Source organism: Neofelis nebulosa, chromosome 9 (assembly GCF_028018385.1).
Source record: "Neofelis nebulosa isolate mNeoNeb1 chromosome 9, mNeoNeb1.pri, whole genome shotgun sequence".
Lineage (NCBI taxonomy): Eukaryota > Metazoa > Chordata > Mammalia > Carnivora > Felidae > Neofelis > Neofelis nebulosa.
Window position 1 is genome coordinate 70,761,567 of NC_080790.1, and position 15,778 is coordinate 70,777,344.

At 33.6% G+C, this 15,778-nt stretch overlaps 1 protein-coding gene across 22 annotated transcripts in view; it reads left to right on the top strand.

Annotated features, from left to right (window-relative positions):
- NRXN1 (neurexin 1) overlaps nt 1-15,778 on the top strand; it is a 1,145,650-nt gene that overhangs the window by 98,248 nt on the left and 1,031,624 nt on the right. For 14 of the 22 annotated variants that reach the window (XM_058684123.1, XM_058684125.1, XM_058684135.1 and 11 more), the window contains exons 3-4: nt 9,575-9,592; nt 12,847-12,876. The exons of 5 other annotated variants lie outside the window; for them this stretch is intronic. In XM_058684123.1, the coding sequence (XP_058540106.1) occupies nt 9,575-9,592; nt 12,847-12,876 (48 nt within the window). Of the gene's footprint in view, nt 1-9,574; nt 9,593-12,846; nt 12,877-13,648; nt 13,753-15,778 lie in introns of those variants that run through there. 3 more of the 22 variants (XM_058684149.1, XM_058684148.1, XM_058684124.1) reach the window with 3 other exon arrangements.

Below are 15,778 nucleotides of genomic sequence, written 5' to 3' on the forward strand. Positions count from 1 at the left end.
ATGTTTAGAGTGGAGCTCATGAAGTGATTACAATATCATTGCCACACATTTTAAATCAATATGTAATAAAGTATAACTTGAGATTATTTTGAAAATTAAATCTTCAGTTTGGGTCAAACGAATTCAGACTTTCCAGTAATCAGCAGTTTACACATATGTCAAGAAATAATTAGTTATATCATAATCATCTGTTTCATTTTAAATAATAAAATGGACTGTTCTGAATGATGGCATTAACATTTCAATATGTTTAATAAGAGTCCAAAAAAGAAATCTATATTTTAACATGTTTTCTTAAGCAGCAAATAGCCATTTTAGGAAAAGATAAGATAGGGAATTATAAGGCTACCTTTAAGGCTTGTATTTGTGGTGATTTGATTTTATGGGTCAGTAAATCAGCAGATAAAGGGTAAATTGTTCAAGCTCATGGCTGCCTCTGCAACATGGGCTTGCATTCATATGGGCATGAGTAAGTACTAGATATTAGGCCAAACAACTACATCTATGAAATCTTTAAAAATATAGAATTTATTTTACCGTTTTAGCCTTTAACATCAAGATTTTTTTTTCTAAGTTTATTTATTTATTTTGAGAGAGAGAGAGAAAGATATGTGAGTAGGAGAAGGGCAGAGACAGAAACCCAAGCAGGTCCACAGTGTCAATGCAGAGCCTGACGCAGGACTCAGTATCATGAAACACAAAATCATTACCTGAACCGAAACCAAGAGTTGGATGCTTAGTCAACTGAGCCACCCATGCACCCCTATTTTTTTTTAAAGAAAATAGAAGTTTGGACAATCTATTTGGTTGTTCTTCCTACTTGTCTATTGAGTCAAATTTTAAAAGTTTAGAACATGCTGCTCAGTCCCCAGATTTATCACACAATGTGTGTGTAAAAGGAATAAAAGTAGTATTTTTATCAGATTTGCATTTTATAACTAAAACGAAAGGGAAAAAACACTCTATGTGGCAAATGCATATTATATTGCTTAACCTTCCAAAATATTTGACTGGGAATGAAAGTGTCCTTTTATTTCAGATATTTTTAAACAGGATGCAAAATTTTGTGTGCTGTGAATGAAATGAATCCTTTAAAAGTCTAAGAAATGTGTGGATAATTTTTCCTCTTGTTTCTAGTGGTTAAAATGCCCATGGGTAAACACATTTACAAACCTGTACTGCTTTTTTCCTTATTAAAGTAGGGCAAAGGTTTTCTAAATATGCTTTTTGTTTGTTTTGTTTTGATTCTTTTGGTCTGTTTGTTTTGTTTCATTTATTTTTTCTTTTGAGAAATAATGTCTATAGTACAGAGGAGAAGAATGTCAGGGCATTCTTTTCTTCGGTAAAGGAAAGTAAACAGTATTAGATTTTCTTGACTTTATAGAATCAACACACAATGCAATTAAGAAAGGAATATTTTCTGTAAAATACTTCTGCCTTCTTACAAAAGGAACAAAGAAATAATAAATACAATCTTCTTACTCCATATTATATTACTATTTTTTAAAGTGATGCTAATTGATACATTTGGTAATAGTTCCAGGAACATAACACAGCTTTAGTAGACATGCCAGCCTTACCCTATATTATTCAAATTCCTCATGTTCAATTTCTTTTTAAAGCAATTTTTGAAATCCACACAAACCTGGACAAAGAGCCTTCAAACATACTTTCTATACACTCTTACCATCTTCTCCTTTCTATTTGGGTGTCTTGGGCAAGTCACTGAACCATAGCAGATTAACTGATGAGATACAGATTATATAATATTTATGAAAGTACCTTTAAAGTGGTAAGAAGACCCAAGTATTAGTATTTCTTGTTCTTATTTCCCTTGAACATTTAGAAGAAGTTTCTTGAGATCTTCATAAAACTTTATGAAACATTTTATAAAAACTTCATTTACTCTATTTTCTGCTTCCGTTCTTTTTATCATTGCTATTGATTGATTGATTGATTGAAGTATAGTTGACATACAAGGTTACATTAGTTTCAAGTTTACAGCATAGTGATTCAACAGCTCTATAAGTTATGCTATGCTCATCAGAAGTGTAGCTACCCTCCATTACCATACAATGCTATGATACTGTTGACTGCATTCCTCATGCTGTCTCTTTCATTCACATGACTTACACATTCCATACCTAGAAGCCTGTACCTCCCACTCCAGTATGCTTTCTGTGGATTGATTCTCAGGAATTCAGAAATGTTTTAATGTAACTTGATATTACTACATTACATTTAGGAGACAGAATAGCACAGTCTGTAGGAAAACTATCAACTTAAAAATGTTAGATTTAACCACATTAAACTATTGCTATTTGACCAGTTTTTGTCTGAAAGAGTAATTTCTCATATTTCAACCTCAGGTGCTATTGGACTGAATGATTTCAGTTTTTGTAGAAGCAGAAGAATTCCTTGTACCAATCTTCCTCCTGTTGAAATGTGCTGTAGATGAAAAGATAACTATAATAGTTTTACATTTTGTTTATTTTTGAGAGAGAGACAGACAGAGCATAAGTGGCGTAGGGGCAGAAAGAGAAGGAGACACAGTATCCGAAGCAGGTTCCAGGCTCTGAGCTGTCAGCACAGAGTCCGATGTGGGGCTCGAACTCATGGATGGTGAGATCATGACCTGAGCCAAAGTCGGACAGTTAACCGACTGAGTCACCCAGGTGCCCCAAGTGCATTTTTTCTTATAGACTATTTGGTACATATGCAAAGGTCCATTGAATTAAAAATAATATGAAGTATTTCTTATTTTGAAATAAAATTTCATTTTCCTTAAATATAAGAATGAATATATGCTTAATTGACTAGTCAGTTTTATACGGACCATTTTTTTTCATTCAGTATATAGAAATCTAATTTATTAAACTCTAAACTTAGGACTTTTTTTTTTTACATTATAGTTCAGTTAGTCATATTTTCACACAGTGTTCCCAAAATTAAAATGTTTGCTTTTTTCTCATAGAAATTGGATAGATTTATTTTGGACTGGTCTGAGTAAGTATAGATAAGTAAAATCAGAAGTATTTGGAAATTTATTTGAAAATTCTCTGTAATAAAATGATTTGTGAAAGAATTATATAAATCTAGCCTGTATTCTCTCAAATGAAAGGCCATCAGTGGTCTTCAGAAGAGTTTACCTACTCCATCCTAATGTTGGAAAACCTAGGACACTTGGTGGAGTATTCTCTTCTGGTACCATATACCTGGAGGTGGTCTCCCATTCATTTGATCATAAAAAAAAAAAAAGTCATATCAGAGTACTGGACATTCATATAACCATGAGAATAGGTGGTAAATTAGGTAGATAGGGGTGTATTTAAATTTATTCTACCAACTAATACAAGAGCTCTCCTCCTCTGCTTTCTAAAATACGATGACTTCAAACTTTTAGAAAGGAAGAGTGACTCACCTCAACGAGCTTTCTTTGAAGAGCTGTGTAGCAGTGGTTGCGTTTGGATAGGAAAATGCCTGGTAACACCCTGCTCAATTTTGTCTTAGGAGAGTTTATTTCTGTGTAAGCAATAAAACAGTAAAAATGGGTGACATGAGCAGACACGTGTAGACTACTCTTGTCACAGTATTTATGGTCATTCTTATATGTGATGTTCCTTTTCTAAGTTCAGCTATTGATATTAATATAGCAATGTTAACTCAAAGTTTAGATGTAAGGAAGAATTGAGGCTATGAAAGCAAAACAAAATCCTTGTCATAGTTCCCCATGAAAATAAAATTTGAAATTATATTCAATATAGTTTATGTGAGTCATTTAGTATATATTTTGATATATTGACTAATACCTGTTAAATTTCATCAGGTCCACTGAACACCTTAAGCACCAGAAGAATCTGCCATATAATTATCCTTCCTTCCTCTCATCGTTCTTTCCTTCCTTTCCCTGTTAACAAGATGGAATATTTTGAGTTGAATGCCACAAAAACTTTGTAACAAAATTGGCACCTGTGTGATCCAGAAACAAAGGCAGTCTGCAACTTAGGAAAGTACTATTGCAAAAGTTCTTTGAAATGTTGCAACTCATATCACAGTTTCCAAGGGGAACAACACTATCAGGCAAAGTAAACTTCTCAGACCACTTCACAAAGGACTCATTAACACCATAATATACTTGAATCATAGTATACTGTACCAAAAGTAAACTTGTATGTTGCTCACAATGTTCATAGGGAAAATGTTTTTATAGGGTTCAAGTGGGATGTTAGGAATGTCCTTGCTGCTGCAAATTGGTTTAGAGTTACTTCTTTTACTCCTAATCAGTGAGGAGAGAAGAAATATTAGTTATTCTACTTGGCTCCCCTCATGTTCTAAGACTGTGATTCCAGTGGGCTTGGTGGGAGTGTCATGTAGGTAGATTTAAAATAACTTGCTGAGGCCACCTGTTAAAAAAAGCATTTTGGAAACTAGCCAGATCCCTGCCCAGGCTGTGGCTGTTTCTTTCCTTCCATAAGCCTCCATAATGGAAGGCTTTTTTGCTTCATTTGTTGTTTGAACTTTCTCTTGATTCTGGCCAGCATTTCTCTTCCTCCAGCTGACTGCTGCACAAACCCACAGTTTCAATGCTTTCCTCCGTTTCCCAGTTTTTGAAACATTCCCAGAAGATTGAGGTTTTCTAAAGGCTTTCACTGTTAAAACCAAAAGAAAAATAAAATAAAGCAAAGCTCCATCCTGTGCCACCATGGGAACCAAACTCTGCTATACTGGCATTTAATCCCCAAGATGAGAGATAAAGTCTTGAATATATTGCAAGGGGCCAGAAAGGCAAGTATAGAAGCTAGCAACCTCAATGTATGTAAGAAGGAAATGGAAACCTTTTCTGTATTCCTCTTTCTTCTGGCCATTACCGCCACCGCTTTTTTACTATATACCCCATTTGGATGGCTAGATCTGGATGGCAAGTTAACCTGCAGTAAGGGGAGTTTTGATGAAGGAGAGAAGGAGCCACAGAAAATAAAGGGAGCTGGTCATTGGCAACTAGCGGAGAAGGAAGGAAGCCAAAACAGAGAAGGAATGCCCAAGTGGTAACAGATTTCTTTCAGCCAATTTTATTTTTTTTGTATTTATTTATTTATTTATTTATTTATTTATTTAAAAATATATGAAATTTATTGTCAAATTGGTTTCCATACAACACACAGTGCTCATCCCAAAAGGTGCCCTCCTCAATACCCATCACCCACCCTGCCCTCCCTCCCACCCCCCATCAACCCTCAGTTTGTTCTCAGTTTTTAACAGTCTCTTATGCTTTGGCTCTCTCCCACTCTAACCTCTTTTTTTTTTTTTTTTCCCTTCCCCTCCCCCATGGGTTTCTGTTACGTTTCTCAGGATCCACATAAGGGTGAAACCATACGGTATCTTTCTCTGTATGGCTTATTTCACTTAGCATCACACTCTCCAGTTCCATCCACGTTGCTACAAAAGGCCATATTTCATTTTTTCTCATTGCCACGTAGTATTCCATTGTGTATATAAACCACAATTTCTGTATCCATTCATCAGTTGATGGACATTTAGGCTCTTTCCATAATTTGTTTCAGCCAATTTTAAACTTAAAATGTAGCAAATAAGTGGACTCCTGTTTGTAGATTTAGATGAAGCTTTCATATTGCTAACCTTAAATACTGATTGTACAAAAGGGAGTTACTGGTGATATTTTATATCAATTTTATCTCCTGGTCATCATTAAATTCCTGATTTTCTTTACATTGAAACAAATACATTTGTGTTCTTGCTCATTTTTCTTTTCCTAGAAGTATGTAAAATTATGTGCAAAAAAAAACCTCATGATAAGTTAAACTTCCTGTCCTTGGATTCTTATAAGCTGGGAGGCCAAAGGAAATTTTTTTTTCCTGGAGATGCTCTTTTGAAGTAATTCAAAAACATACAGTTTAACAGTCTGCAGCTTCTCTTCATGTCAACAGCACACAAATTATTCATAACATAACTGATGTTCTGGTGCCTATTCCCATTTTTGTGAGGGAAGCATATCTTATCTGAAAGAAAAAGAAAATTTAAGGTATCTTGTTCATGATTTTATTCCTTATTTTCACAATCAAAAGAAAAAAAATCAGTGTGATCTTTAGAGGTGGCATGGTCATCATAGTAAAGTTGATTACTAAGACTCACTTCATGTACACAGCACTATTAGGTCAGCAGAATTAAGAAGCCAGGGTATTCTGCAAGCCAAGAGCTTTTCCCTAACTTGACAATGTCCACAGATAAGGCTGGATGGACTGCTTTCTACCTTAACACTAAAGCAAAATGTACTTCTTTAACTTTATACTGTGGCTTGCCAATTTTTGCCCCTGTCTCTGTTGCTGTTAAAAATCAAAATACTATTTGATTGCAAAAGAATCTACAAAGAGAAAGCAAGAGTTGATGTGATGAGGAAAACTTTTCTTTTTAAACTTGATATTCTTGAAGTCCAAAAACCAAGTTGAAGGGAAAGAGAAAAGGAAAAACATCTGGCAAATGATTGTAAATGGGAGAGCTGCCACCATTTAAAATTATGTCCAGATTCTGAAGTAATGTAGGGATCATCTGTAGGTTACCAGAGTTTAAATCAACTAAAGCCAAAAAATAGATACCAAAAGGGTAGAATAGAATGATACAAATAAAGAGAACATTTTTTTAATTATGTGATTGAGTCTGAAATTCAGTAAAGTTTGTTCCAAGCCACTTTTCTTCCTTTTCTTCTTATTCTATTTTTTTTTAATATAGGAGTTAATATATTATCTCTTCATTTACTCTACTACTTTGATTTTTTTTTTTTTTTAATCTGAGTCTTTTGAGACAGACCATTTTTCTGAATTTGGTCAAGTTAGGATTTGTTTACACGTTGGACATGCCTTGGATTTGCATAGTGGGGGTCCCATTAGTTAAGCTGGTTCTCTTTATGAATAAAAACTGAGAAACATGCTGGATGGCAGGTCAAGATCAAAGGCGCCATCCGTGGCCCTGTGTTTTAGTTAACGGTGAAGGGAAAGAACTCACTTGCAGAGGATCTGAATCAATGACCTTGATTTTATTACCACAGCTTCCTTTCCTAGTATCTTACTTAGCACATTTATAAAATTGGTGTCAATCCTAGGCCTGGTTTTCATTTTCCTTTTACTATTAGGTTTTCATGCAGCACTTTACCAAGAACAAAACAAAACCCTTTTCCTGAGACTGTGCTACTTAAAACCATATGCCAGTCTCTGTTTATAGAAATTAAGTAGTGCCATAGTAATTGGTGGATTTTTTTTGGCAGTTGCCTCTCCTCTAAATTCCCTGATTTTGTTGTTTTACCCTCTATACTAAAAAATCTTACTTAAAAAAATAAAAACACACCTTAAATGGGGAGTAAAATTTCAGAGGGCAGTTAATATAAAATGAAAGTATATCTTAAACATTAATATAATCTGTATCTTGTATGATATCTCATATAATATAGCAAAATAATTATTTATTTATTTATTTATTTATTTATTTAAATATTTATTTATTTGGGGGAGATCACGTGTCTGGTAAGGGCAGATAGAGGGGGACAGAGGATCCAAAGCAGGCTCTATGCTGAATGACAGCAGTGAGCTGGATGTGGGGCGTGAACTCACAATCCGTGAGATCATGACCTGAGCCGAAGTCAGACATTCGATTGACTGAGTCACCCAGGTTCCCCTAAAATAAATCTTCAATATTTGTGTCCATGTCATGTCAAAGTTGCCATTGAAAAGTAGCAAATTAAGTCTAGTTTCTTATTTAGTAGATTAGAAACCAAAACCAATCAGGAAATGAATATCACATACCAAATATTTCAGTCTTTTTTTTGTTATTTCTTTTAAAATAAACTCTGGATGGGGGCGCCTGGGTGGCGCAGTCGGTTAAGCGTCCGACTTCAGCCAGGTCACGATCTCGCGGTCCGTGAGTTTGAGCCCCGCGTCAGGCTCTGGGCTGATGGCTCGGAGCCTGGAGCCTGTTTCCGATTCTGTGTCTCCCTCTCTCTGCACCTCCCCTGTTCATGCTCTGTCTCTCTCTGTCCCAAAAATAAATAAAAAACGTTGAAAAAAAATTAAAAAAAAAATAAAATAAACTCTGGCAAACGTAGTATTTTGTATAGATGCTATTGTACACATTTATCCACTAGCATTCTTCTATTATATTTGTTAAGACCATATCCCTGAAAGTGCCTATGTTGATATTTCAGTTTCCAGTTGATATATTTTAAACAAAATTGATGACTTTTAATCCATTAATAATTTTAACAATTAAAAAGAGTTATTTGTTTAACCTTATGAAATGGTACATTTATAAGTTATTTCTCTCCCAGTTCCTACTCTTGCTGTTGTTTTGTTCTTCCTAAACACTTTTGGTCAAATAACCACTTTTAAGATTCTATTTAATTAAGTAAAAGAATAAGACTAGAAATGTAAACGTGGATATATTTTATTATTGAAAGCATTGTGATAAATACTAAAACCTGGCTGTTGCCCTATTCCTGGAAGACAGGTTTCTCTTCCATTTCTTACTGTATGCTGAGCCCTGTGTATCATTTTTGAGCCCTGTGTACTTGAATTTTTTAGTAGTTACTGAAAATAGTTCAAATCCCATACACTTGCATTGATTATGTGTAGGAAATACATGCAAAATCTGCTTGTGTACACATATATGTGTATGTGTATATATCTGTAGATATATATATATGTATATACACACACACATATGGAAATACATGTAAATATACGAGGATATGTAAATATGTCTATTATATGGAAATATAAAAGAAAGTTTACCAAATATTGTCATTATAATAACAATTTTCATACTGATACCCTAAACAGAAGTACAAACTGAAGAAACCATGATAAATTTTCCCTAATGGACAGCCCCCAAATGGATAAAACAACATCACTTCTCTTGCAGTGATTACTTCTAGTTAATGGATTTAAAAGATAACTTTTTAACAAATTCAGTAAACTACCATTATTTGTAACGAACTATTAACACACTGTAAATAAACCAAATTATAAATTTTAGTTACGTAGGTTTATTTGTGTTTATGGAAAAAAAAGTATTAGAAATACTTAAAGGCAATGATGGTACATGGATGTAGAACTGGGGTGTCTTTAAGTGAAATTTCATGGCTCTTGGCAGTGGGCTTTATTTTATCCAAGTCCAGATCAGATTTAGGAATATAATCTTTTGGAATTGTAAAAATAATAACAATAACAATAACAATAATAATAAGGCTTTAAAAATAATTGCCTAGAACAACCACATCAGTGACATGTAAGAATGTTTGCTTAGCACAGGACAGTGAAAGAATTTTTAAAATTCCTTGCTCAGGACATGACAGTGTACCGAAATTTTGTCTCACATTCTTAAAATGCTGCCAATAGGAGGGAATCTGCTTCCCATGATTTTGTTTTCCCCTTTGAACGGTAGCGATGGAACACTTGCATGATGTGTTTGATGCCTTGCATGAGGAAGACATGCAAAGGCAAAGGTCCAGTCTGCATGCTGCTTAATGAATGTTTTTCCTTTTCTCTCCCTCCTTGTCATGTGCTTTCAGAAGACAACAATGTGGAAGGTGGGTGCTTTCTACTTTATTTTCCAACTCTCATTTGCCTTTTATTTCATAGTATTAATAGAGTACATCTCGAATTTAGACGGTAAGTTGAACTTATTTCTGAGCATTTGTTGATTTCTGGATTGTGTATCACTTTTCATATAGAACACACACCCTCAGCCCCATCAGTCCCTAAGTATATGAAACTCCTTCAGCCTTAACTCCATCCCTTGATGGATTCCAGCATGCCATTTAAACCTTAGAATGCTTATTGCAGTGTTCTGTATGGAAAAAATGATACAATCCTTCTTCTTTTGTTTTAAATGAGAAAGTATTTCTTTGCAGTTTCAGAGTTCAGTGCATGATCTGGTCTCCATTTTTTTTCTTGATCAAAATGATTTATTTTCTGTTGGAAATGTTTAGCATTTCATCACCCCAAGCTCATTGGTTTAATTTCAAATGATTTGATTTATATAAAAACAGAATAAAGCATTGACTCTAAGTAAGAGGCATAAACTTAGATTCAAAAAATAAACCACTGGCCATTGGAAATGAAAGTATACAACACTCCAACGTGATTACTGGTAAGTATGTTTGTGATATTCTGTGTCTGTTAAATAAAAGTACCATAGTCATTAAAGATTTTTTTCTGAAATTATCTCTATCAAGGAACTTTGAGAAAGTTATACTTTTTTCCTATCGAATCCAACAAACTAAAACATATTTCAACATTCTGATCTTTAAAGAACTTAAATGTATGTCAGTGTACTGCATAAGAAATCTCTCAAGGATAAGAGTGCTAACTAGGTAATTGTGTAAGGGATGTTGATGTTCTATCAACTTACACAATCACAGCATAACAGTTCTTGCAGACACATTGAACTAGCGTATATATTTCAGAAGTGTTTAACGTATTTCATTTTGCTGCGATATTCTGAAATAGAGCCATTCTGTAAAAATAATGAACATTTTTACAGAATGACAGATTTCTTAGAAAAAGACTTCCCATCTGAGGTTACAGATAAATAGCTGTTGAAGTCACCAAGATTTGATGTCTCAACGATTCATGGTGATACTAAGTGGTCAGGAGCAGGTTTCAGCATATTATTTGTGAAACTTTTCTGAACAATATAATTGTTTAGTTGCTGAACATTTCTATTCCATTATTTGAATAAAATAGAGAAAAACTTCAAAAGTAATCATCAGTGAGTGTTTTTCCAAGTGTTGGCTCTCTGTATGGCTTCTGTTTTTCTATACTATAATTTTAAAAGCATGTGAATATGCCTTGATAAGGAGGATATTACCCTGAAGTTCTGACATCTTTCAAAATCAGTGTCATTTATATGATGCATGTTAATTGAGATTGATTTTTTAAGTATCTTTTCAACTTTTTTTGCATTTCCTTAACATTCTGTAAAATAGTCCATGTTTCTGTTCCTTCTTTTTAAATCCACTTGCATTCCAGGGGGTTTAAAATCAGCCTAATAAGCCTGAATGCCTCTTTCCTCACACATGCATCCCATGAAAAATTTTGACAAGATTTGCAGAGTATAGCCTATAAACTATTCAATCATAATTGTAACATTCCTATTTATAACATGACTTTGGCACTCTAGTGGGGATCCCTTAGAGGTAAGAAAGTCTAGCATGAGGAATGTTGATGTTTTTGAGGCTTACTAACTTCCATCCTTACTGAGGAGGTATTAAAAACCACCATTAGAAACGTTTTATATATTTTCTAAAAGTTAGATCTTATATAGAGATAAATCCCTGATTTCCTCTACAAAAAATTATTAACTCTTTTTAGAAAATACATGTACTAGTTTTAAAAGTGAAATTACATGAAAAATTATATAACCTACACATCATCACCAACAGATCATAAACTTTTTAATCTCCCTGTGTGATGTTTTTGTTAAAATCACTTTGAAAATACAAAAAGAGGCTATACTACAGAAGCATTAAACTTCTATGTTAAATTGTCTTTATATTTTGACTATATGTTGATTTGTAAATGTACTGCCCCACAGGAATGTTTAAATACTCCTAAAATTTTAAGGAAATAATGCACATTATTTCAGTATTGGTGCAAGTAATGTATAATGTAGCTCAGTAAAGTCTCAAACATATTTTAAATAATACTAGGAAATATAAATTTTATTGAAATTGCTGTATGTATTACTATATTGCTGTAACATTTTCCCATGTTCTTGAAATAGACATGGATTGAGGAGAAGCTTTGTTGCTGAATATGGAATGAAGAACTAGGAATTAATGCCTCTCAGTAAAAAATACCTTCTTGGATAGTGAAAGAGTTTATGTTGTTCTTGTTGTTGTTTGTTTGTTTGTTTGTTTGTTTTAAGAACATTAGCAGTATTTAGTAGAGGAGTGAACTTCAATCTGAAGTCAGTTGTCAAGTAACACATAATAAGTATTTAAATAAAGGGAATTCAGTATTATTTTAGAAAACTTCCCTGATGAAATTAGTATTTATATAAAAACATAAAACTTAATATGTATTATATACATATACATATATATATATATATATATATATATATATATATATATATATATATATATACACACACTCATAGTTCATTATTTAGGTAATGTTTAGGTGAAAAACTAAATAATTTTGTCCTCCATGGGAAATTTCTTGAGCCTATTTAAAGCTGATCCGTTGTTTCCTAAAAACATTCTGTAGTAAATTCTGACTTTACAGCTGCATGTTTAATAATCTATTTTTGTATTTGAACAAGCTTAGTCAATTGCTACATGTGTCAGACAAGGAGACATTTCTGCATTATCATTTCAGTGTGACTAAGGACTTTTTAATTTAATTATAAAACTTCTCATTTTTTGATGAGGGGAAAAAGATCAGACCCAGCCCATGTTTCAGATATTCCTTTGGGTTTTAAAAAATATAATTTTATAACAAGCCCTGTGGTGGCAGTATCATCAAAGGGCATGAAGGACAGATGCAATATTTAAGGGATTGGTTGGATTTTAAGTCATGCTCTTCATTGTTCCAACTGATACATTGAAGAAATACACAGAGCAGCATATGCCAGTGTTTAAATTACAGTACTATTAACTCTGCCCCAAAGCATTCCAACCAGGGGTTGAAAGAATGCTTTTTGATTTGCCTCTGTGATACAGACATGTCTCATAGGAAACAAGATGTCTGTCACTGAACATTTTTGTCACCGTGACAACCCTGACTTCCCATGCTCCCTTGTTTATTGCTGACTGTGCTCTTGTTTCCCTTCAAGGTCTGGCGCACCTGATGATGGGCGACCAAGGTATGGGCTCTGTTCCTTTTCCACTCTGCTTTCAGTGTTTTCTTGTTCTGTAGCTGCTTTAAACCATCACTGCAAAGGATGGGCAAATGCTTGCAAATTATCTGGCTGCAAATTAAATACATAACTTTTGTTCACATTTTTTCATATGTTTTTTCCCCTTTATTTGTTAGATTTTGGTTTGCTCCTTTGACTTTTATTTTCCTTCATTCTTTGCACTGTAATATCTGCAAATAAATGAGACATAAGAATTTGTGATTGAGATTTTGCATACATTTGTAAGCATATGCAGTTAAGGGTAGCTATAGTAAAGAAAAACCGAGAACCATCAGAAGTTAATATCTGAAATAGTATATTCAGTTTAATCTACTGTACCAGAAAGAGTCCATTTTTCACCCATGCATGGCAGTTTGGGAACATCCAGACATCTTTGGCTTCTGGCTTTTAGAATGCTGAGTATAGTGTTTCACAGAATCAATACTTTTTCTACCTATAGTATAGTCATTGTGTATCTTCTTTTTTGCGTAATCTTTTAAAAGTGAGCATGGACTTTTCAGTTTCCTTGCATGTATTTCCTTTTAAAAAGGGCAGATTTCTTAACAAATACTGATTATATCTCCATGTATTTTCAGACCCTTTTTTATGCTTTCTTGTCTTGTTTAATTTTCAAAGAGTACTACATTTACATATATTCATAATTCTTACTGTTGTTTCTCTCTCTATTCTCTTTGTATGGAAACCCTTTCTTCTTGGAACCATTTCATCAAATCCATAGGTAAAAGTAAAGGTATTACATTATTTTATTTCTTCTTAATATCATCTATATGAATTATAGTGTGTGTAAGTTATGCAAATGTATTTAGATCTTTTTGTATTAGTAGTGGGCACTGGGAGGTAGGTATGAGTGTTAATATTTTGTGAATTTAAGGTAAGAAAACTCCATCAAAATGTTGCCCTTTTTTTTTTTTGCTCTTCAGAGTGTTTTATCATGTCAGCTGCCTATATAATTAGTATATTTAAAAATTAACTTCAGATTTCAGTATAATTTTTTGCAGTATCACTTAATGGTAGTTAAATGACTAGTGTAGTTACCATAAATATGTCATCTTCAAACATTGAGCTCAGGAGCACGCCTGCCCCAGCCATTTTGCATTGGGATGTGAGTGTAAGCATGTGCAGCATTGAAGTGTAGTGCTGTGCGATCATCACCTCTTTGCCTGCTAGATGTCATATATACACATTAATTCCATAAGAACCTGGAAAGGTAGTACCGTGAAAAAGCCAAGGAAACAAGACAAGCCTGTTCTTTCTTTTGCACATACTAACTTTGTTTTAAGAACGTTACCATGCAGGTATACATTTCTGCATCACTTGGTAAGTCAGGCATGTGTGCTCCTTGACAGCACTGATGCCAGATTGAAAAGCATGCTTACTTTGCCATTTGGAACCATCGACCGTGTGTTTAGTGTTGCCATTAAATATAAGTAGGTGATCTGTAGCTGTGGTAAATATGTATCATAGCCTTTAAGCTAATCATTTGAACTATGTGTTAGTGAATGTGCCCTTGGTCTGTATTTTTTTGTTTTTTGTGGGTTTTGTTTTTTGTTATTTTAAATGCAGGGATTTGTCTTATCCTTAAATTCTCTGAGTTTTCTTGTGCTCTGAATGTTAATCTGGTGAATTGGGACGGAAGCTCGCAGTTCTTCACCCTTACATTGTGTCATCTAGCAGGGAAACTTTTCTGCTTGAAAAGCACCTGAACATGAGCCAGGCAATAAGTAAGAAATAATAGCAAAGTTTTAAATGTATAAATTAAAGCTTTCAAAACAAATGTTGCTTGGGTATTTTGAGCCAATAAAGAGAACATATGCTATTGTAGTTTGTGTTTTGGTCAACCATTTCCAATAATATAATTTAATCTTATTTTAAGCCTTCCAGCAACTACACAAATGACAGTATGTATCAATTGTTTTAGAAATGTTATGTACCATTTGGGACGCTTTCTAAAGTTTTTTGGTCAAATTCCCATCTACTTCCTTTCTTAGTGGGCATTCCACACCATGTTCCTTATTAGAGTACTCAGGATGGCATAGAGGAAACTGTATTTATACTTTATTTTACTGACTGAGTGCAGTATATGCATATGTGTTTGTATCTATGAATGTATATACACATGTAATAAATATTCTAAATATACATATATATAAACATGATGTTGTAAAAAATTAACTCAAAAATAATTTTATAATTCTATAACCATTTAACTCTATCTATAGAATAATTCATATTTATATTCAGCTGATATTTGTTTTGATGTCATCAATGTTAAGTGTCACTTCATTTAGTTTTAGTATGTCAGTCTTAAGTGTTTTCTGTTGACATATGGGTCAAATATATTTCTACTTCACTATTTTTCATCAAGTAGTATTCCTTAATCAGCACAAAACTACAGAGCACAGGAATTTGGTTTTTCATTTACATTTTTCTTCTGTTAATGGGACCAGGATGCTTTTTGATGTTAAATAGGGAAAGAAGATTTTCAGATGGATTTGAGTATTTTGCAAATCAGAGTGGTAACATTTACATGTTGGTTAATTAGATATATATAAATGAGAAACATGATTTGTAAGTTCTTTAACTGTAAATCAATTCAACAAATCTGCCTTCTGAGCAAAAATACAATCTTGACTATGACGTGACATCCACATTCAAAGTGTGTCAATGTAGTAGGGAAATGAAGACATGTGGACAAGTTAGTATAAATGACAGAATGCAAGTACCATGAGAGTGGGAAAAAATGTGGGCATTCAGAAAACATAAAGATAGCATGAATCAGGGGCTCTCTGATGTAGCTCTCCTTGTCCTGTGCCACATGTTGAAGGAGTCAAAAAATTTTAGAAGTTTT